Genomic DNA, 24,414 nt, shown 5'->3' with positions numbered 1-24,414 from the left:
GCAACAATTGTTACGTTGCCGGTTGCGATTTTTTGTTGCTCGTATTTATACTGTATGCCTCCGCGCGTAACAAATCTTCATGTTGCATTAGTAACCGTCGTTTCTACTTTTTAGAACATGAAAATTTGTTGCGCGCGGAGGTGATAATACGGTCAACAAACAAGCGCAATGCAACATTTCTTGCGCGACAAGTTGCATGTTGCCCGTATTACTTGGCCTTAAACACGATTGTAAATCTCTCTAATAGGCTCTATAGGAGATAGCTCTCGCACGTACTGACAGTCCACTAAAAACTGATCTTTTTGACTCAAGAACAAATAATGTCCCATAACTCAAAAGCAGCAACTTCTTGGTATGGGGTATGTTTGTTTATGTTAAAAAAGAGCAGCATTTTCAGCTCATTTAATTTATATGCTCTATCTATTTGTTCAATATCTTAATCATATGAATACTCGAAACCCACACAAACAGAGTAACCCACACAAACAGAGCATATAAAATAGAGCGAATTGAAGACTAGTTAATTAAAACGTGGCTTAATGCAGAGTGAGCAAACAACACACATCGACCTTTCGTCACAAAGCAGCTTTCAACGAGATATTAGGGGGCTTCACACAAGAGCTTGTAAGTATAATCTAAGTGCACTTGAAACCTACTTGAGTGTGAAGGGGTAAAACCTACCAACTTGAGCTTTACTTAGTGACCATGGAAACGTTCGTAGTTCAAAGAAGCCGAAGTACGCGGCCAAGTATGGCCAACACCACACTTGAGAACGTACTTGACCAATAGGAAAAGGGAAACCAACTGAAAGCCACGTGCTGTGGTGCCAGGACAGATTAACATTTTGCCGTGAACTAAAATTAATAAAAAAAAAATCCAAAATGGATGGCTGGAGGTTTGAGGACTCCAGGAAAAGCCGATACAAATAATTAAACTTACGATCTTATTTGAATTTCATCTTTACAGACAGCCTGAACCATCGATTTTCAGTTCAGAAGATGTCGCCTATTGTTTTGTTTTGTCGCCAAGTACTCGAAAACAATGAAGTACCTATGCATTTCCTGTAATGTTAAAACTCTCTGAGTCAAAATTAAAGACAAAATAAAGAGTAAACAACATAAAACGTTTTTCCGTTGCAAAGGCTCCATGATTTTTCGGCGAGCAGTCGCATTTCTGATTTTACCGCGAACGATGATTGACAGCTTGTGCCTCAAGTGTATACTTTGTCACCAGGTGTGAAGCCATGTTTTTTAAAGTGCGACTTGAGATTTTCAAGTGCACTTGAATCAAGTGCTTACTTGAAACTAACTTAGCTTGTAGTGTGAAGCCAACAATTACTTAAAGGGGAAGTATCACGAAAATTTGCTGTCATTTCAAAACCCAAAAATGTTTGACTGTCAGCAGAAACAACGAAATAATTGTCAAGTTTGTTAAAAATTATCACCCCAGTGCAATAAAACTGTCGATTAGTGCCTCTGGAAAGAGACAGAGTAGGCCGATTTGGATGGAAACTAGAAAAATATAAGGCTAATGTTTTTCAAGTTCTCGCATTTTTGTTTTCAAAATGCGCTAGAACAGATCACGAGTTGAAGGTCTTATTTCATCATTTTTAACAAAAGATATCAAAAACCCCATCATGATGATACTTCCCCTTTAAGTTAAAGAAAAAAAAACAAATGGACGGTGAACTAATTTCACAGTTGTCAGCGCAACAACGTCGCTTCTATTCGCAGATTTCACAGCTGTCATGACTTAAACATTCTATTAAAATTTATTTCGCACCCACTAGCGGGTTTTCTGGGATGATCTTTCATCCGAAACATGTAGATTCTATAAAAAATGTCCTAACTTGCATAAAAATTATCTCATGCCTGCTGGCTCTATGAAAATTTGGTAATCTATTAACATTGTGGTTCATTGTTAGTTTCTCGTATACCGGTAATTGAGGATTCGGTCATGAATATGAATGAAAGGTGCAACATGATTGTTAATATAAGTGTCGTGTGGCTTGCTGATAAGTAATTTAGAGTGTCATAAAAAAAGACCTTTTGGCTTGTCAGTGTTTTCAATCTTCATTTTAAAACTAATGGGTTGCGTGATGACATAGCTTGTTAGTCCATTTGTCGACTTACAGTCAAATTGGCCGTTAGGTGATAACATTATTAAGTGATCCCGGCTATTCCCAAAAGCAATATCCGTACCAGATGGCTGCAGCGAGCATGGCAGCTATATGTGATTTTTCGGACGAGAAAAATCGCCGGAAAATGAATGATATATTTTCAACACAGTACATGCTTACTGGGAAATCGAAGGACTTGACTGTTCTATAACTTTTGGCAACAAAACGTGCGGTTTGCTTGAATGCCTTTGTCAATGATTCTTGCCCGATAAAATTCGTGTGAAGCGTGATGCTCTCGTTATAATCATCGTTTTCTAGTTGTTAAACACTTGAAGACTTGATCATGGTGACAATATGACGGACTCTCTCTCTCCATTTCCCATCCAATTCATTGTTGTTGGGACTGGCTTTGTCTGATTTCTCCGTAGGTTCTGTAACTCAACCAGCATTTATCAAAGTGCAAGTGCAATCAACTATCAATCAAAGTTTATTTTCAAGAAAAAGAAAAGGCAGTAACTTGCCGCCCCCGCAAATACCTACAGCTAGTCGAGGCGGAGCAAGACGAACACAAGAACATAACAAGTACAAACTGCTAAGACACTGTGTTTTACATAGTAAAACAGATTTAAAGTATTTCCTAATTATTGTCTAATACTTAAAGAAGAACCCGTATTTTATAAATACAGTGATTTTAAGTTGAAAACAAGAAATTATATTAAATAATAAACACAAACTACGAAGACGTTAAGCTTTGCGTACGAATACAGATTTAAGGTATTTCACAATAAGTAGCTAATACTAAAAGAAGAAGAACTGGTAATTTACAAGAATAATAATTTAAAGTTAAAAACAACTTGGAAAGAAAAATATGACTAACAAGTACAACAGCAATGTTGTGAGGTTGATCTTACAGTCTAAACACGATGTCCATCTATATTTTTAAACATCTTCCTAAGGGAAGTCACCCTTCTAACGATGACTGTATCGATCAATATTTAGCCTCTGCACTACTTACAATACCATCAAATCGTCACAGATTCAAGAGTTCATATGTCTATATTTTCTAGCTGGGTAGTAGGTTGGTGTGATTTTCAGCAGGGTCGTTGTTTGCTTCAAGGATTCTTCAATTCTCTCTAATTTCCGTACGAACGTTGTGCCTTCATTCAACGTCTTTTATCCGGATAAAAATTTTCAGCATCAGATCTTCCACGCTGTGCAAGACTACCAGTTCAACATGTCGAGGTTTAGAAAATCTACCGACAGAAGCATATTGCTTGATCTGTATGCTGTGCTTATTTTCCTCAAATTGCGTTATTGGCGCGTACGTTATTTGACGTGAATACGAGCAGTGGCTATGTAGGATTTTATGCCTCTTCAGTACTTCAGTTGGTAGCGCTAAATTCATCCTTGGATCCATTTGTATACTACTGGCGCAACAAAGATATACACACAGCTGCGAAGCAAATCTTGTTGAACGTTTTTGCAAAAGTACAAATGCAGTAAATTCTTATCGCAAAAATCGTGTAATTCTTTTAAAGGACCTTTAGTTTTTCGTCCTTTCAAATAAGCCGTCACGCCATGAAAAACAATTCTCCTCACAGAGTAGTTTGTAATGTTAGTCCTTGCTGATTCTGTGGACTTGCTGATAAACAGTCTCGTTTTCCATTGTTCTATGTCTTTTTCGTGAAAGGCAGATCAGTCGCGGTTTAAAACGATAAAAGGAAAGAAAACAAATATCGAAAAAGAAAATTAATAATATCAAGCGAGGCTTGATTATACGTTTTGGCGGAATAAGTCATTACGAGAGATGATTGAAATTGGATGTCAGAGCCGCGACATTTTGACATGTACACAATAAAGCATATGCATATTAAACTTTCAAATACTCTCCAAGAGGGAGCAGGCAATGAATCAGATACAACTCTTTTTTTTTGGCCATGGGAGACAAACATTTTATGCCAGTGATGACCATTGCTTTGTCTTGATGACAATTGCTTTGTCTTGTTCTGCCGGCTTTTTTGCGTAGGACCGTCCCGTTTTTCCATAATCATTGTCAGCCATAATTGCAAACTTTTGTTCTTTTAACACAATGTCTTAACTGATCTCTGGCCTTGACCAAATCGTACTCGCGTTGTTATGGAAGCTCCTCTAATTTTCATCACAAGAAAAAAGATTTCTTTAATTGTGAAATTGCGTTTACACCACTTCGCCTTGCTCTTCAGTGGCGGTCTGCTTTATTTCCACCACAGCTTCTCCGTGTCTGGCCTTGCAAAGGAGCAGACATTTAAATTCGGCTCGAAATTCGCGGTTTGTTGCCGCATAAACCCAAGGATTAAGCGAACAGCTAATAAAAAGAAAAAACACGACAACACGATGAGCAAAAGGATGCAGGTGATCTGGATTAACTCGAATTATTATGGAAATGATGTACTCGGGGATCCAGCACAACAAAAAGAACAGCACTACGCCCAAAACCGTCCGAGTTATTTTGATCTCTTCAACATTCACCCTTTCTGCGACGTCCACTCGAAAGGTGCATGAAACTTTTCTAGTGTGGTCTCGAATGTTAAAGAACACCTTCGCGTAGCAATAAAGCACAATTGTGGCCGTGACCCCAAAATGAAAGGTTGCTTTTATGACGCTATATACTATCTCCGCACTTTTTCCATTAAACTTTAGGATGCAGCTTGCTCGCTTGTCGCTGAATTCGTACTTTGCAAAGGAAGGCAAAGAGAATATGGAAATGAACCCAACTTCAATTATCCACACCAGAATCAAGATGGCACAAGATCGCCTTTTGGATGGAAAAATCGTCTTGTAATGGAAAGGTTTTGACATTCGGCAATATCTGTTGAAGGCAGTTAGTGCAATGGTGTGAAGGGTTGAGAATTCAATAAAAAGGGTCATGAAGCCTTGAAAGTCACAAACTTGTTTTCCAAAAACCCACTTCCTTCCTTTGAGCAGTGTGACCGTAATTAAGGGCCCAATGAATATGGCGAACAGAAGCCCAATGATAGCCATAGCCGCGATGTAAACGTTTGTGGGAGTTCGCAACCTCGAACTTCTGTATATCGTTAAGCAAACCAGAATATTTCCAACAATAGCAATCAGGTTTCCGAGTAGAGCAAGTATTCCGGAGACAATGTCTGAGATAGGTAATTCCACGTCGCCCATGCCGCTGAATTGCTTGCTGAGTTCTTCAATGCGGTTTCACCAAGAAGAGATGGTCGACTGCATGAAAACTTGTGGGAGCCACAGCCGCGACGTCGACATAAACCTATATTCTGTTCAGTTTATGTAACGATGGCAGCGCGATGATCACCGCCGACACTGCAAACCTTTTCACGGTCATACACTAAAATGTTTCTTTCACAAAGCTCTTTCAATCCTTTTAGTACGATTTTGTTTTAGTCAATCAACGTCAACACTTAGTCAAAAGTCATCACCTACTCTGGCACTAGCCGAGCAAGCCTTTCACAGAATTTTATTGAGCTGCGGAAGTTTTGCCTTGAATTTCTAATAAGCCATCTGCTAATGGAACAGCCTTAGAGTCTAATTTAATTGCGGGGTCGAAGAAGTCTTTTTTCCTATTGGCAGAGGTGGTATGATAACGTGAGTAGTTATATAGCAGTTACAAGGGGTGGTTTAACCCATGTCCAATCAGATTGCAGCATTCTTACCAGGTGACAACGACTGACCAATCAGATTGCAATATTTCAAATTCGGGTTAAGAATGGACAAGCAGTTTAAAACATTATTATCCAGCGTCTGCCTTTTAAATAATCCAAGAACAAATGAAACAATAAAGTCAACAGGGATAAAAACAAGTGAACATATCACCTGCGGATGTGACACAATTAATAAACGTTTAGTTACTGGTAGCCAAAGATCATACTGTGCATCAGCCTTTTTGATTATTGTCATGCGAAATAGCGAAATTTAATGGGCAACGTTATATTTATTACACAAATGACCAAATTCAACATTTTTTGGATAAAGTGAGTGGTCTTAAATTGTATTAAAGTTATCGCGTATTGATAATGGACGTCAACAGTTCAGCTCGGTGGATATTTGTTTGGAAGGCCTCAATCGCTTCAGAAATCCGGCTTCAGTCGTAAAGAAAGTCGGCGACAGTTTTCTTCGGCAAAATGGCAGCTCAAAAATTTCATAACACTGGAAAACTAACTAATTTCTTGTCGTAGGTCGTTAAAAATATGGAAATAAAGGGCGGGTAGCATTGGTAAAACCAACAACAGCTGGTATATCTGAGTTATTATAAAATTCTCATTCCTAAAACTTTCTGCAATTTAAATTTCCTTGCTCGACATGCTCGAGTGTGAAATGGTAGCCCTTTTTATTGCTTACACGTACAAGTAAAACATTTTTAGTTATAGTCGCTCCTAGGCCGTGTGATTATACCGCCTGTCATTACACAACTTTACATAAAAGTCAATGTCCATATTAGCATGAGATTCGCACAAGCCTATCATGACACAGTTTTACACAAATGTCCATATTAGACTAATCAAACTGGATACGTTAAAGACCGTTACATTGGTGAAACAATAAGATCTATTTTTGACATAATGGAATTTACTGACACAGAGAATGTTCCTGGTTTCATGATCTTTATAGATTTTCAAAAGGCGTTTGACAGTGTTGAATGGGATTTCATATTAGGTTGCCTTGAGGCCTTTAACTTTGGCCCGGATTTTATTTGATGGATTAAAACATTTTACAAAAATGCCCAAAGCTGTGTAATAAATAATGGCACCACATCATATTATTTTCTTCTAGAACGCGGTGTTAGACAGGGGGACCCGCTATCCCATATATTTTTGTTTTGGCAGCAGAAGCGCTGCCAATCGCTGTTCGTCAAGGTGCGAAAATAAAAGGTTTCTCTGTAGGAGGAGAAGAGACGGCCAAATTGTTTCAATATGCCGACGACATGACTGCAGCTCTTGCAGATGTTAGCTCAGCTCAAGCACTTTTTGATTTACTGGAAATATTTAAGAAAGCATCCGGCCTAACAATAAATTTTACCAAAGCTGAAGGTATGTGGATTGGATCCTCCAAGAATAATCAAAACCATTTGGTGTCAAATGGCCAAGCGAACCAATTAAGGCTCTTGGGGTCTTTTATACTTATGATCAAAAGTTACTGCTTGAAAAGAATTTCATAGAAAATTTAGACAAGATAAAGAAGCTACTTAATGTCTAGTTCTCTAGAGGGTTATCTATTTATGGTAAAGTTACCATAATTAAAAGTTTGGTGGTCCCTAAGTTTGTCTATTTAACTTCGTTTATGCCAACCCGGCCCGAACAACGTGATCGTTGAACTGAATCGATTACTGTATAAATTTTTATAGAATGGTACAGACAAAGTTACTAGATTGTCAACAATGAATGAGTTTGAGAAAGGGTGGCTTAAGAATGATAGACCTGGAATGTATGATTAAATCCTTGCGTCTGGCCTGGTTAAAAAGAATATTTAGCGAAAATGAGGGCACATGAAAAAATTATTTACGACATCTTTTGGTTAGTTTAGGAGGAATTTTTTTTTTCAACTGCAACTTCGGCATCAAAGATTACACCATCAATTCTCTTTTTTATTCCGAAATTTTAACCTGGTGGTCAGAGTTTCGTGAAAACTTTGCGTCAACTAAGGACTGGTGTAACATTATATGGAACAATAACAATTCTCCAATCTTCTACAAAAATTTCTTTGATTCTGGCGTAGTTCTGACGAGTGATTTGTTGTTTAATTCAAACAGCACTGAATCTTTCAATATTATCAAAAATAGAGTTGACAAAACAAATTTTCTTACCTGGGCTGGCCTTCGTCATGCTGTTCCCCGCGAGTTAAAAAATAATATGATGTCACTAATATCTTCACCATCATATGTAATTAATGGTAATGTTTTTGATATCACAAAGAAGAAATCAAAACATTATTATTCATTGTTAATTAATAGAAAGGCACAATTTCCTAGTGCCTTTAAAAAGTTGCAAGGTGAATTTCATTCCTCCATTGATTTTATGCAAAAGGTGTTTATGCTTCCACATATAAAGTCGCACTTGAGCCTTATGTTAAGGCCTTCCAATACAAGATACTTAATTCCATCCTTTATACTAATACTAAACTTTATAAAATTGGCTTCAGTATTTGCAATAAATGCACCTTTTGCCAATTAGATTTAGAGACATTGCATCATCTTTTGTACAGTTGTCCATACTCGAAAACTTTCTGGAATGAATTTGAACAGTATTGGTTTTTCATTACGAAGGAGAGAATTTGTCTCACTAAAGGGGATATAATTGCAGGTATCATAACAAGTTCATGCCCCTTGCTTAATTATCTTCTTATTATTGCAAAACTTTACTTATGGATTGCAGAAGGAATCAAGCCTTACCAAATGTGATGGCGTTTAAATTTAAAGTTCAATTGAAATATGAAACTGAACTCTATATTGCGCGTACTAGTAACAATATGAAATTTTTAAGAGAAAAGTGGGCGATTTTTGAATCGTCGTAACAACCCTTTATTTTTAGAAAGGAGTGCGGGGGAGGGGGGGGGGGGGGAATTGAGAGAGTTAAGGGTTTATGTCAATTAATTTTGTACTTCAAGAAGTCACGGTAATAAGGATAGTGTATTATGTGATGTATGTGTTATGTGTGTTATGTAGTATTGAAATAAAGCTATATTAAAAAATTAAAAGAAAAATTCTTGAGAGTGCATGTACATCATTATTCGAGTGCTCAGGTCTGTAACCTCGCGTATACAACAGCCATTGCGATATGCTAATTGAAATAAAAGAACAAGCAGGGGGCCAAGATGTCATAGTACAAGAGAAGCTCCATCAGGCTATTTCTCATGAATAGGAGACACCACCGTCTTTGTCCACTTGCAGAAAACAAGTTTCATTCAGGCAAATTTTACATCAGTCCCCCCTGGAAAAAATGATGTTAAGTCAATAACATAAAGGGCTGTGCTACAAAAAAATCCACTCCTACAAATGGCTCTTATTTCGGCCTGCCAAGCAAACGTAACTGGCTAAACCGATTCATATGCAGAAAGGACCCACTGCAACGAAACCAAAAATTGGATTGACTCTTCTCATAATCCCTCATGACGCCCACTTTTGAAGTCTTTGTTGACTATATAACCCTCACTTTATCAGGTCTAAAATCTGAACGAAAAGAATCGAACCTGCCTCTGCAGCTGTTTTAGTTACCATGCAAGCTTCATTCAAACAGAATGTGTCATGTCAAATTTTAGGGGAGAAAATTTTTTCCAAGAGGTTCCTCAGACATGTGGACAGTCTCGTATGCGTGAAAATCATTCGTTTACTTACTGATGTAATTTTGGTTCATAAAAAGGTTTCTATGTTGGCAAAACTATATGCGGCTTGCAGTCACAGCCCGAAAACTGAGGTGGGCCGTCAGCTCCAGTTCACTCCAGTTACAGAATCACACTTTTAGTATCAAAGAATGCTTTGAATTTAAAAATTTAACTTAACCTTTAATTCGAAAATTGAAAGAATCAGGGCTCCTGCAACAATTATTGTGTTAAAGATACTGAAATAAAGTTTTTAAAAAGCTTTAATTTGTGTAGATGCGTTATTCAACATGAAAATTTGAAAAGGCATATGCATGACGCAAACCCAAGTCCGTGTCATGGCGAGTTTCTGAACATGGTTACCATGGAAATTCCAGGTTTCCACGGAGACATCAAGTTTCATTAGCATTGACATCCAGCAATAAAATGCAAACATGATGCTATTAGAGATGTGCTTGGCGGAAAGTACCGTGTGTGGGCTGGGTGCCAAGATGTCATTTCCATGTGCCTCTTTATTAACTCATAAAGGCCCTGGCAAACAAAAGTTAATTATCGGTGAAATGAAGAGAGGTTAAAAGACTTAACACGTCTGGATGTGGGATTACACGATTAAAGCATCAATAGGCATCAGACTAGTGTCACGTTTGTGTCACTTACATTCTTGCTTTGTTGCTGCAGTTGTTGCAGTTCTTACTATTCCATGCTGACTGAGAGGTTTGAGGTAGAATTCTGACATGAAACGATGCATGATTTAAATGTTGCAGGCTAAGTCACTCTCTATGAGTCATCTTGTAATAAATTGGGTTCATTGTTAAGTGCGTTACAGTTACTCTTTACGTTTTATAGAAGAAGGCAATCTTATTAAATTTTGAGGAAGAAATTCAGATCACAATACCTAATACATTTCGTCGTTAATTGGTGAATTAAAATGCTGGTGGACAAAAACTTCTGCTAGCTTCAAGGTCAAGATAGTAATTCTCTTTATTTTGCAATGTTTTTAGAAAAATTTCGACAATTTGTACAACAAAGACTACATTTTTATGATAAAGATCTTTATTTTCGCCGTTTCGTTACGCCAAAATGTGTTAAACAGAAGTTTCCGGAACTTAGGCGGACAGTTTAAACAATTCAACGTTTTCTTGAATCAACAAAGGAGAAGACAAACAGTTCACATTTGCATTTCCCTTGTCAGTGTGTTTCTGAGTCTTACGCCTTCGCCTTCGTTCAGCTAATACTATTCGTTTGAACATCGAAGTCCTACACTTTTAATTTTTTTTGTACAAGAAGCTCGGGTATTTGCTTGGCCAACTCGTTTAACTTTAGCACGAGAGCCTTAATTATAACCTGGCACTTGAGTATTAGTTAATAGTTTAAAAATTTAATATGATTTTAAACTATTATAGCTTGAACCATAGCACCTTAGTGACAAAGGGCTATAATGTAATTTAAGTTAGTGGCACATCACATCACTTCATCAACAGCAAAATCATGAGAAAAAATCAATGTATGCGTATCCAAATCCTACATTTTGGAATAGATTTAGGAAATAAAGCTTCAAAATTAGCGTGCGCGATAAGTCAGCTTCAACGCTACGATTTAGATATTTCCGGAATGCTTTTGCCGCACCATAATTAAAATTAAATCAAGACAAAAGAGTGTAAGCTTTTTATTTAACTTTGTTTGACGTTTGCCATGAAATTTCCTGTTTAGCTTTTGTTTAATTTCTGAATGAGGTCAAACCCCATCTGATAATAATGTACTTCATTGAATGAGTGATTACCGAGATTATTGTCACTTTTCTTCGAACTAACAAGATGAGTTAAAAAAAGAACGATACCCCACGTTTGACTGGCACGCTTGCTCTAAAGGATTAATCAGCGCGGTGAGACAAGCCTTGTGATGTACGTCTGTGTTGATTTAATTTGAGTAATAAACTTGAGCTGACTTGATTTGAGTAGACGCTGCAAAGAGAAATTTTACGTTCGCCTTAGAAAGGTAAAGAAAACAGTCTGTATTTTGGATGAATCTTTTCAGTGTCAAATTTAAGAGGACATTACAAAAAGTGATTTTAAAGCTGTAAATAAACGCCAAATTCGATGCATGTAAAATATTGTCTACCATTTGTGTTGAGCTTTCATTTTATTTTTCGGTTATAGAAACTGGATCAGCACGTTCTTAGCCTGGGTACGTGGATGGGTTGGGGGTGGGGGTAACTCTAACTGTGAGCCATGGATGGAGAGTACGGTCCTAAGGATGATTTTGGTGCCGTTTTAAAGGAAACAGGTTATAGATATATACCGCTATCCCTCAAAGGGAAGATATTTAGTTGCTGGGCCTGAAACTTGAAGATATGGAAGTATTCTAGGATGAAAAAACAGGACCAGAACTTCAAGCACCGGAAGGGCGTCACTCCTCCCTCAAGAAGTACAATCCTCGGTCTGTAATTGTTGAATACAGGTAGTTTATACTAAAGGCGGCACTGACAAGCCGACTGCACGAATGTGTAGTCAAAGTCGTCAATCTGTACTAAAGAAGTAATATACGTCTCTAGGGACTCACACCTCTGCTATAGCTTGTTCTTAAATCATTTGAAAGACGTCCTCAAATAAACAGCCCACCTGTCAATAATAAGGCCGCTATACACCAGTGTTTAAAACCACACCGTCGCTTGTAAACCTACAAATGGTGCTTATCAAACTTGTAAAGCGTCGTCTATTTGATCGAATGCAGTTGTTTTACTCATAAACTCGATGGTCAACCGGCATAGGAGTAAGATCACTTGTCAACTTAAATTTTTAAATGCACAAGGAACAGTTTAATCAATCGGAATATTCGTTGTTTCATGCAACAGAAAATAACGACTAAAATCCCCAGAACGACTGTCTTTGCTACCGCGATCACTGTTCTGCCGTCTGGTGGGTTGGTACATTTTTGCTTTTTTTATATCTTGCACAATTTCTCCAGCGTTTTCTTGTGTACCATCCTACAACTCAATGTCATTAAAACGTTTCGTGGCTCTTTCCTGTAGTATCGCTAGGCTTTTCAGTTTATTCTAAACCCGAACAAATTCCAAAATTTCTTCGAAGTGCTGTAATCTCTTTAGGGTCCACCGGTGGGAGCTGACTAAGGGATATTTACACTGGATTCCACCACCGCAAATCAATCCATCCTCAGATCTCATGTCAATAAAATGCTTACTTTTTCATGCATCGCTACGTACACCACGTAACGTTCTTGTTTTTTTTTAAGTTTAAGTTCGTAATTTTACAAGCATCCTTGAGGTGTGGTTATATAATAAATTTATTCACTGCACAAAATTCCAAGTTTAGTTCCAAGAAACAAACAGTCGCTATCATAGTTCCGTTATGAATATTTGCTTTTATCAACAGATTTGATAACGTAAATTGGCCACTGTAAAGAAATTCAAATGCTGACGTTTGGAGCATTAGCTAGCCTTTCGTCAGAGCGTATCAGCACGCTCTGATATCTCTGATACGATACGCGCTGACGAAACGTCACCTTTTGTATCTCTTTACTTACGGCGGCCAATTTCTCTTATCAACAGGCTGTTGATAAAACCAAACATCACTCCCCAAACTACGCAGCGCCACAGTTTCTTTAGAAAATATCCTCGGTTAGTGTCTTCTTGTTTTTCTTGATTGCTCGTGCACATTCTTCGAGTCTTGAAAATACGTCCAACGGCGGGCAAAAAATGTCCAAAATGACAGAGAAAGTTCAACAGAAAAACAAACTAATAACATTGACATAAGTTTGGCTCCTGAATAGTTCACAAAGCTCATTATTATCGTAACAGGTGTTAGCCGGTGGCAAGCTTTAATTGTCTTAGCTTAAATATTTAACACTACAGAGGTTATAAAACGTTATACCAAAACCGCAGCCTTGATGGCCATATCGTCAACATGTTTTGCCACCTGTTAATTATCGCTCATAACAAACTAGCCACCAGAACCGCACAAGACATTGATGAAAACTTGGCACTTGTTCATTTTCTGTTTAGTTGATTAAAGGCAACATATTATTCACTTGGTTAAAAACAAGCTTGTTACATTATTTATTTCACAACTAAGTTGGAGGAATGATTTCCGAAACAGAGACTGAGGAAACGCATCCTAAAACATAAAAATTTAAGTGTCTTCATGATAAAGAATGCAGGCGCACCGAGTAATTGTTTATTGCAGTAAACGGCCTTTAAAAAACCTATTATTAAAACAGGGAATAGTTAATGGTTTGTTTAGGTGACCTACATTAACATGTATGTTCGTGGTGAAGAAAGAAAACAAAAGTGAAACCATTTTAACTATCATTTTAATAGTTCTGTTAAACCTTTCATTAACTTTGAAGGCTTGTTAAATCGGTAATAACATTGCAATACTATTGAAAGAGAGGAAATTTTCTCACTTTTCTAAGAACAAAAAATATCATCAAAAATTAACACTTTAAGCAATTGGCAAACTATGAAAAATTATCAAAATATACCTCAAACTCAAAGTACACATGTACACATCTACACATCTACACGAAATAAGCATTTGGAGCACTGCCGGGTTGGAGATATATATTGTGGTCCAAGTAGTTGTTTTTAATCACTTGTGTGGTATGGATTTATATCTTCATGTATTATCAAAACGCATTCATTTCATCATGCAATAAAATATACAACATGATGATATTTTATAGCCTATTATTTTACACTTCATGTCATTTGATGCTTTTGAGAACACGCCTTATGAAGCTGAAAAGCTCAGCTTTTCTCGATCGGGGAAACCTGCTAGTGGATCGAATAATTTAGTTCGTTATTGGTGTGTTAATATTCACCTGGAATTGCCTCACCCTAAAAATATTTTACAATGGAACGTTTTGGTGTTTCGTGGTTTATATTAAAATCTATCGTCATCTGGAGACGGACTTCTGTGTCTTTCGTCCTCATCAGCAATTTGCGATACTTCACGTTCTTGTTCCCCGCTGCTATCGTTCGGCTTCTTCGCGCCCATTTCTGCTGCGTGCCGTTTGCGCCACTTGGTTCTTCGGTTTTGGAACCATACTTTGACTTGGCTCTCTGTCATTCCCAGGGAATAAGCCAGACGCGTTCTCTCCGGGCCCGCTAAGTATTTGGTCTGTTCGAAGGTTTTCTCAAGGGCGAAGATCTGATGGCCGCTAAACGTTGGTCGAGTGTGTTTTCTTTTGCCGTCTGCATCCCTTTCAGCGCAGACCGAGTGGTTCTGTACTGCTAGAAACATAAAACCAAATGGCTATAGCTTAGTTTATTCGGGATTAGCGGTATTAAGTCTGGTTAGACTATGTAATTAGCTAAAACGCAAGACTTAAGGTATAATAATTTCAGAAATATTGATACGATCATCAATTTCGCGCCGAAGTAAAAAAATGCTACTTTCGGTCGGTTCGCTGTTTAGTCAGTACGGGTTACGTGAAAGCATTTCATTTTTCCTAAACCTGAAACAATCAATTTGCCTTTTCTTCAAGATGCTTTTTTAATGTGTAAACGTGGTTTGTTTAGGTGAAGACTCATGTGCAAATAAAAAGCGTACAGAGGAAATGAAGAGGATATATGTTATTCTCAAGGATTATAGTAGCCATTATCGTAATACTGTCAAATTAGTGAAAGGGATAATGACATCGCTTTAGTGTAAGCTTTTATACAAAATAACTAATAAAATAAGGTAAACTAAACTTCAGTAAAACTAATTTTATTACTCCTGTGGTCGGCTTTAGGAACGGCAATATACTATCTTTTATAAACGCATTAAATTCCTCTGAACGTTTAAAAAAAAATGAGTCCGTTCATTAATGGTAAAATATCGCTATTAGATCATTACTTTAGGCTTTAAGCCAAACTGTGTTAGTTTCTGTAGTTCAGCATAAAAGTAAAACACGTTCGCTCGAAGACGAAACTTCACGTCAAAATTTTGTCCCGAATTAGCAACAACTTAGCGATCGCATTGTGTCGCCTCTTCGCCTAAAACCCACCTCTCAGTAACTGTTCAATCATGCACGATATAGATATCTTGGTTTAAAAGGTATTCCGATAAGCACTGAGTTAAATCTTAATTCCTCTTTACTTTGTGGCTAGTAATAAGTAATGATAGTTTCAGAATGACTTCAGGCAACAGATACGCGAAGGACGGAAACACGTTACATACCATTGAATCTATCTCGCCACTGCGACTGCAACATAGCGCTCCAAAGCAACGGTACGTTAGGGCCATAACCGTACCGGCGCGGCGGTGGAACGGCGGGGTACGCACGGAAGTGAGCTGTCGTTGGTACACCAGCGGGTGGAGGAGGGTCCGGCTTGCTGAGTATATCGTCGATTCTGTAAGATGAGGTCGGTTTTGTGATGGGCACTCGAGGTGTTGGAGTAATCGGTTGCTTTACTGCTGGAGTTAGCGGTGGGGGATACGGGGGTATATTCCTAGGCTTCACATCCACGAACGGGCTGAAGAAGAATGAAGGCCGTTCCATCGTAACTTGATGGTTCCTGTTCGTTGGTCTATCGTCTAGAAGTGTTGCTTGGTTCTGTGTTTTGTACTGCTTGGGCGGCAGAGAATAAGTTAACATTAATAAACTAGAGTTGACTTTAGTTTTGATGCGCCTGTCAGCAGCGCCTCCAAGCGTAACGTGTTGATTGACAGGCTGTCGCGGCAAACATTAATTGATATAGTAGGTTTGTAATGGAAGATAGCGAATAATGGAGTGGTCATAAGCCAATGGCACGAGCTGATTGGTTGAGCCGTGACAGGTGTTTTGGGAGGAAGCCAGCTAAAAGTCTCCTAAGTGATTGAGGGTTTGTTAATGAATTTGCGTTCCACCTCAAAATGTTGGCACGGGACAGAAAAAGATATAGAGGGACTCGCTTGATAACGCCAGAAATGCAGGAAGACTGACTGGCATCCACCTTAATAGAACTTTCTTAATTGGCATCCTTGAAACATTGATCAATCCGTTTACAAAGTGGCTTCATTTGAGAAGATGAGATGAGCCATATCAGCAGTCTATTTATAGACCAATTGAAAACAATACGTTGGCGCGTGATTAGCAATTTGGCCGCCTTTATGCAATAATTGTTTGCAATGAGAGCAGCGCATGTGTTAAATGTGTATATTGGTTTATTACTCAAGGTAAACTAAACAATGGGTTTGCCAAATGAATAACAAAAGGATAAAAAGCTGTAATCTTATAAAACGATAACATCAAAACAGTGTGTTAATCACCATATCCAAACATATAAGCAGTGTTAGAATCCGCCACATAAATTAAACCATCTAAACGAAGAACCTACTCAATCATCCATACGAGCAGTTTTGGGGAATCGTTTGTTATCAACCACAATTAGCTATGTGATGGCGCTCTTACGAAATTTGACACAATTTCTTAAAAATTTCATAGCAGCTTGGGACTGATGATTGTGTTCAGTAGCGTTAAATTGAATGACCACGCTTAAGAGGTTTTCTTTTTTTTACTCTCGTTTTAAGAAAAAGGGTCAATGAAACTTGGTCTATCGCAGCAAAATTCATTAATAAAATAAATCCCATTGAATTGCCTTTTTCTACAAAGTATTCATATTGTTATACATTCTCATTTAAATTAAAACTTTCTTCTTTCATTTTTTACGAGTTTCAATTCTAGGAAAATTTATTATTGTTTGACTTCCCTGCTTGCTTAAATAAAAATCTATTACAAATTAAATTAAATAAACACCATTTCGATAAAACAAATTGAAACCTATTATCTCGCTGAGCCTTTTATCTTAGTTTATATCTAAAAGCGAACAATTATTGAGGCCGGGAAAATTGAGCGATCCCAATTTCGATTCTGGGATAGTAATAGTAAAGGTAATGAAGGCAAGTCTTACATTTTCCAAGAAAAATTAGTAAATGCATTTAAACAGTATAAACAGCGAAGACTCATGCCAATTTCCTGCATTTTTCTGTTTAAAGGCTAATATTTTTGAACAAGTTTTTATTAATAGTAGTAATTCAATTGTGGAATTGGTATCAATCGATAAAGCCGTTCAAACAAATTCGCGTTTTGAAATTTCAATAGAAAAAATAATTTGGCGTTAAGTAGTTTCTTTAATTTGTTGAGTTCAATCTACATTTAATAATTATTATTTGTCTTTCATGTACCCTCCTTTCGAAAAACGAGCTGTCAAGGATGTTTACAAGTTTTCACCAAATTAGCCCTATCATAAGATGAATGATTCAATTTTTACCGAAGGCCGGGACAGGTGAAATTTAAAAAGCATTCATCGAGATTCAGAAATCATATTAAAAAAAAAAAAAAACGACAAGAGACAGTTGAAAGTTCCTTTTCGGCTCCGAAGCGCGCTACTTTCGCCTTTTTTCCGTAAAGTTAAACGAACTGACGCGGTGATACGAAGCGTTTTGAAGACACTTTCAAAGGTTGAGACTTTTGACTGGAAACGATGACACTGTTCTAGGGTCATGACAGGCGAAAAATGAAGCGCTACAAAAGTATGAATTTTCAAACGAAACCGCACTAGTAATGATACGATAACGAACAAATTATACCACCATTTGGAGAATAGCCTCTAGTTTTCAAAATGTGATAGTTTTGTTTAAGTATCTTGTACACCCATTTTAGCCAGCTTTAACCGAACCAAAAGAGCTGATTGTTATGGGGAAGTGCCCAATGATATTTATACTGAAGTGAAGAAAATATTATTTTGGAGGGAGAGAGAGGTGCAAGTAAATTTTAGCCACTTATATTTTTTTAATTTTGTGCTGAAAGTAGAAAAAAAAAAGAAAATTTACTCACCTATCCCAGATTGCAAACATTTAGTCATTGTAAGATCCTAAGAAAAAATATAAACTGGGTAAAGATGAAAGTGAAAAATATTAGTTAAATGTCATGCTGATTCGCATTCAAGCTTCAGGATTTCGTTCCGCAAACCCATGACGTCTATGATATTTTTTGAGGTTTTTTTTTTCATAGCTGCTGATGTTGCGCACATAACTGCGGTTGTTTCTCATTTATCAAATGAGATAAATTTCAACAAAACTTTCATTTGTATTCAAATAATGGATAAATCGTGTTCAAAGCATAACAAATTATCATGGACCGCTCGCTTGAAAGCGTTCTATCCGATGTCCCTGTTACAGGGGTAAAGATGACATTAGTTTTGGTCTCCCTGGAACCAAGTGAATTATCTTTAACATTTCAGTAACAAAGAAGTATCTTCAGTGTTGTACACACACAGTAGATTGCAATTAATAAATAAAAATGAAAACCCTGTCCGTGTTTTCAAAGAGTTTTTAGTATATATCAACTGATGTCCAATCACTTATGTTGTAATCTGATTACTGAGATACGTTGCTTACTGCCTATTCTGTGAATGACCACGGTGAGTTACAAAAAAGGTGCTCCACTCACGCAGTTTCTGAAACCAATTCAAAAACATGATAACACTGTAATGAAGCAAAACTTCCAGTTGATTCAGGCTGCTCTGTCTGGTCATCAACTATCACGAAATGCAAATCACGAGCTAATAACCTAGTTGCTAGGGAGAAACACGCACATCTCGAACTGTTCAAACCAAAACCTTCTTTTAATAACTGTAGAGAAGCATGGGCAAAATATTTCCTCAGGTCCTTTCCTCGCCGTTTTCATAGAAACACCATTTTCTGCCAATCAGAGAACGGCCACCAAAATTTATATTTTATATGATTGAGTATTTTAGTCTTCATGCAATTTTCTTTCACATTTTCACGATATTTAACACTGACATCAATTTTGCTATTTTTCTGTTCAACCGAGCACATATCATCGCGGCTAGTTTATGTTGTACTTGTGGGACCATTTGACCTCTCTGCGATAAGGATGTGTTTTGGTTAACGAGTGTCCGTAAGGATAGGTTTGAGAATTAAAAACACTCGCTTCAAATTGTTAGTAGGGATTACTGAGTCTGTTCCCCAAGATCGTTCTGTCATTTATGTTTACGTTTTTTGGTTCCACGAAGACTCAAGGAATGTTCTTTCAAGCCGCCCAAACCGTAGACGTACAAACAGTACAGTTAATTACGAACGAAATGAAATTAATTAACAGGTCTTAAGTTAGGATTAAAGGATTAGTGTCAACAAAAATCAAACTTCGCTGTTTTCATTGCGTCTGATGTTTTGAGCACCAGATACAGTTTGCACTGAAGGATGAATAACTACAGTCTAACTACATTGGTTTTTCAATCACTGCAAACAGGGAGAGATGAATTACTTAAAAGATGGAATAAGCTGGTGATATCTCTGTAGCTAAACAGTTGAAGAACTTTTTCGCGTTCGTGGCCATTGGGTGGAAATAATTGCATGATTTTTGGGAATATTTTGAACAAACAAACGCCAATTCTGTAATTAAACGCTTTCTTCGCTTTCCATTTGTAAAAGAGCAATAATGGACACCAATTTAGGGTGAACAAAAGAAAATGATTTAAGCTAACAAAAGGGTTGAGCCGCTTTTCAAATGTACTTTATTAGAACTTGACTGATGCAGTTCATGTACTTTTACCTTAAAAAAGAAAAACAGGTATGCCACAACGTTTAGCGCAAGGGGTGGTGACTAAAGTTGCCGTCTAGTATCATGGTCATGAAAAGTTAATAAACTGAGCTGGCAACTGTTATATAACTCGAATGGCAACATGAGCTTTTTGAGGTTAAATTAAACGTGCACTAAACACGATAGGTTTGACTGTGCCAGTAGGAAAGCTACCGTTGAGTTATTCAACCCGCCAGTCAGTATCGACTAAAGCAAACATTGCGCACGCTTGTGGTCCCCACTCTAGTTAAGCTTCCAGCACAACATGCAGTACATCTGTGATCAGCACTTCAGTTGTTTGGAAGGGTTTCATGTAGACATAGAACAGTATTAGTTGTTTTTCTTCAAGTCTACGACGTTTAAGTTGATTTTCTCGTTTATTGGACTGATATATGCATTACCGCCCTCTCAGTGTTATCCCTGAACACCCAGTATGAAACATCCTATTTCCTCGATAAAACACCCTCTCGCGATAAACCTTCCCTTGTATCGCGGAATCTGTAATAACTATAGACCCTTTAACAATAAAAAGAAGTAGTTATCAATATTGCGTGAGATACGAGATTGTTAAATTTATCGCACGTTTACGCTAAGGACAATAAATCGCCGTCGAAAGTTCAAATCAGTTTATTGATTAAATGCAAAAATACGAAATTTAAAGTAAGCGTCCCGCTTGTTCGAGGCATTGCAGTATTGGATGAAAATATCTTTGAAAAAGAAAGGCGCGGTTCAGGCCCTCACCTGTGTAACGAAATTGCGTCAAGACATGTGTATGACTTCCACGATGCGATGAAGTTATTTCCTGTTTACTTGTCATAAGCATCGTCTTCATATAAAAGCTTTGGACTTGTTGTTTACCTGTGTTTGACAAGTTTCTTGAGTCGAGTTATTACGGTTTGTCTTTGTGGACAATTACCGACTGGGGTCGAATGTCATCCAAAAGTAAAGGTCGTTTGATCAAAGTCCCCCCACTCTCGTAGCTCTAAAAATAGCCTTTAGCCTAAGTAAATCTGTAGTCAATTTTTTCCTTCTTAATTTTTTTTTCTTATTGTGATCAGGATAAGAGGACATAAGAGACATCAGAGGAAAACCAGCCAGGAGTTGACATTTTATTATTCTCGGCCCGTGGTCGGAAATTTCCGAGGAATTCCGAATCTTACAACTTGGTCCCATTTATCGCGATAAAAGCACAATTTAAGCAGCGCTCTTATTTCCGCCGATCTTATCTGGTCACTCACTAAAAATTTTGTTCTCGTTTCCCGTGGGCGATGGTTTACGAAGCGAACTTGACCGCAGGGGGAAGTACTCAATAAAAGGAACCCCTAGGGATACTTTTTCAGTCTGGAGGGATATAAAAGGGTAGGGATTTAACGAGTTGAAGTATAGAAAGGGGCGCCAGGGAAAACTGTTATTTAGTTGCCTGAATCAGGCAAGTCATTTAGGTGCTTTCAAAATATCTCGTATAGACAATAGATGCAGAGATGCAGTGTTTCTCTTGTATGTATGTGTAAGGGGTACCGTTTTCTATGGAAGATATATGAAAGGGTCACCTTTTCTGTCAAAAACGGTATATAAAAGGGTGAGGGTTTGGACCTCTATCTCTCCTCCGCAGAGGTTCGATGGGGTGTTATGTATATCCGCTGAACGAAGTGAGTGCAGGCACAAAAGCTGAAAGAAGCAAACGCCTGCACTCACTTTTCTCAGCGGATTCTCCCACGCGGAAAGCCCTTGAGCCTCTGCGGAGGAGAGCCCCCACCCCACCTCGGGTAATTTGAGATGTTTGCACGTTCGTGTCTGGGTCAAACCAAATGGAGCATCATAAGTTTCAATACTTTCACTAAAAAGAAAATGAATTTAAGAAGAGGTTCGTGCTGAGGAAATTATTTCTTGTTTTTAGAGACCCTATTTTGTTATCTGCAATTTATTGGCCTTGTCACTAAACGCAATAATTTAAAAAAAAAGAGAGACACTCAATGTTGTTGTTCTGAGATTCTTGCTTATGAACATGGTATTTCGGAAGTTTACTGTAGAAACAATCTGACTTTATGAAAAGAACTTCTGGACAAATGGCAAACATTGGAAATTAAATATAATTTGCATATTTCACAAAACTGTTCATTAAATCTTGTCTTTTTCAAATTTTTTTCGTTTGTCGGTGGACTATATTTTTGCGACCAAAGAAAAATAAAGCAAAAAAAGCTGATACAAAATATCTCATGCAATTATAGTTCAAACCAGCGAGTCGGTCGAAACTGGCAATTAATTTGATGAGTAATATGCAATATAAAGATGAATTAAATCCCCTATATTTGAAATGTTTGTTTATATTTCATACCACGAAACAATTAAAACGTAATGTATTTTTTCCCAATATATCACTGATATATGAACGTGGAACACAGTTGCCTATGTTAATCTTTAGTTTTGCCATCGTATCGTTCATAATTTAAATAATCATTTCTATAATTGTTTCCTCATGACAGTTCGAAAGTAAAATAAAGTTATATTTGTTTTGCAAATTGTGACATGAAGATTTGGCAATGTTAAAACCGCTTCTTTGACATCTGTGCTTGACTAGTTGACTTTGTTTCGCTTTCGGAATCAACCCCCTGCAATGATTTCCTTCAATTCCTCTTTTAACGAGAGTATCATCTCAAATTATTCCCTGCCTGATCATGATAGCAAGGAAAAACACAACCTTTACTGGTATGTACCTGTAATTGTTAACTGTGCGTTAAATGCACCGTTATCGATCACTGCAATCATGGGAAATGCAATAATCATCTACTCGATATGGAGCAGCCCATCGCTACATTCACCTTCCATAACGCTGTTGTTCGGCCTGGCCATTTGTGATCTTAGCGTGGGAATGATCGTGCAACCTTTTTACGTTATCTATCGCATGTTTTACGTCACGAATCAACGGCAAACAGGGGCTATGATGAAGGCATTTAACGTCATTTCAAATTTGTTATGCGGTGTTTCCTTCCTCACAACAACGGCGGTGAGCATCGACAGATACCTTGCAGTTCATCTTCACTTACGCTACCAGGAACTAGTCACTGTGCGACGAACTGGCCGGCTTCTCGTAATTCTCTGGTTCGTTGCAGCTTTGGTCGCTTCAACTCTTTTATGGAACAAGGATGTAACTTTCTTTGCGGCGCTCTTTGTTATTGCCACCTGTCTCGCAACCACCATCGGCGTCTACGCAAGAATTTTCATGGTAGTACGAATTCAGCAAAAGAAAATTGTCCAACAGCGTGCGGGACAAACAACAGGAACAGCTATGGAAAACACCAAGTCCGCTTTAAGCATGTTTTACATTTGTTTTGTCCACACGCTCTGCTATCTTCCCTATTTCGTGTTCCTGATTCTCAGAGATGGTTATGCGACCACTGAATTCACGTACTTGGGAACAGAATTTTCTCAGACCCTTATATTTTTGAACTCCTCCTTAAATCCTATCCTTTACTGTTGGCGTTTGAGGGACGTTCGTGCAGCTGTCAAAAACACGCTTAATAAATTCTGCTGCAAATGAACGGTCCGAATTTGTCGCTGAAATAAATATAATGTAATTGGCCATTTCCGAGTTGGTTTGAACCTCAGTATGACAACGAAGCTTCGTGCAAAGTTTTTATTATGCAATTTAGTTTTCATTCATATGCAAGCGAAAACTAATTTTCACATGAAAAGATTTGCCCTTAGCCTCGCTTTCATAATGGGGTTCAAAGCAACCGGCGTAAATGGACTATTTCTGTTGTTTTATTTCCCTATCCTCGTAGCGAAGTACGATTTTTAATACATCGACACTGGTCTAATCGCCGCAACTTCCGACTTTCTCTCGCATAACCTTTAATCTGGCTCTATTAACTCAGTAAAGAACTTAAGTTCGAAGTTGTTACTGCTTAAATAATTTGGAAATAAAGTATTCTAACTGTGCTTGTTTAGCGTGCTAAAATTTTATAGAACTCCCTGATACCTGGTCTTACTGTTCGAAAGTTAAAATCAACTATGCAAAAGCAAATGCAAAACCACTGCATTGCGCGCACAAGTAATCTAGCTGAACGAATCTGATTGGCTTATTTTTGCGCGCGCGCTGTTCTGCCTTTATGTCACAAAGGAAGAGGTCATTCGCTAAACGAAAATCATTTGCTTTAGACGTGTTCTTGTGAAGAGAAAAATGTCTGCTCCATAAATCAGGATGGAAATCTCTTTTCGCTCTTTCAAACAACGGAGTGAGGAGAAAAAGGAATTTGAAAGGTATGTTAGACTTCATTTTGTTTTCTCAAAGGTGTTTTTAAATTTCGTTTGTAGGCAACTGACAAGATTACGTACTTTTATATAAACCATAAAATCAACTCAAAGAATATCCC

At 37.7% G+C, this 24,414-nt stretch overlaps 2 protein-coding genes across 3 annotated transcripts; one reads left to right on the top strand and one right to left on the bottom strand.

Annotated features, from left to right (window-relative positions):
• Positions 1-13,765: 13,765 nt before the first annotated feature.
• LOC146464896 (homeobox protein Nkx-6.3-like) lies at positions 13,766-16,181 on the bottom strand. 2 transcript variants are annotated; one of them, XM_085129326.1, is made up of 2 exons: positions 15,637-16,181; positions 13,766-14,702 (listed from the first exon to the last, which is right to left on the bottom strand). In XM_085129326.1, exons 1-2 carry the CDS (start codon positions 16,052-16,054, stop codon positions 14,356-14,358), a joined length of 765 nt encoding a protein of 254 aa, XP_084985452.1. In that variant the 5' UTR covers positions 16,055-16,181; the 3' UTR covers positions 13,766-14,355. The 2 variants fall into 2 exon arrangements, with proteins under 2 accessions (XP_084985452.1, XP_084985451.1); XM_085129325.1 differs by having other exon boundaries at positions 13,766-14,705; positions 15,637-16,173.
• A 6,113-nt stretch (positions 16,182-22,294) lies between these two features.
• LOC146464895 (melanocortin receptor 4-like) lies at positions 22,295-23,980 on the top strand. Its single transcript, XM_085129403.1, has one exon. The coding sequence runs from the start codon at positions 22,656-22,658 to the stop codon at positions 23,577-23,579; it is 924 nt and encodes a 307-aa protein (XP_084985529.1). The 5' UTR covers positions 22,295-22,655; the 3' UTR covers positions 23,580-23,980.
• The last annotated feature ends 434 nt before the right edge of the window (positions 23,981-24,414 follow it).

This window comes from Pavona decussata, unplaced genomic scaffold (genome assembly GCF_977016875.1).
Source record: "Pavona decussata unplaced genomic scaffold, jaPavDecu1.1 SCAFFOLD_161, whole genome shotgun sequence".
NCBI lineage: Eukaryota > Metazoa > Cnidaria > Anthozoa > Scleractinia > Agariciidae > Pavona > Pavona decussata.
This window is presented reverse-complemented; position numbering and strand designations above follow the sequence as displayed.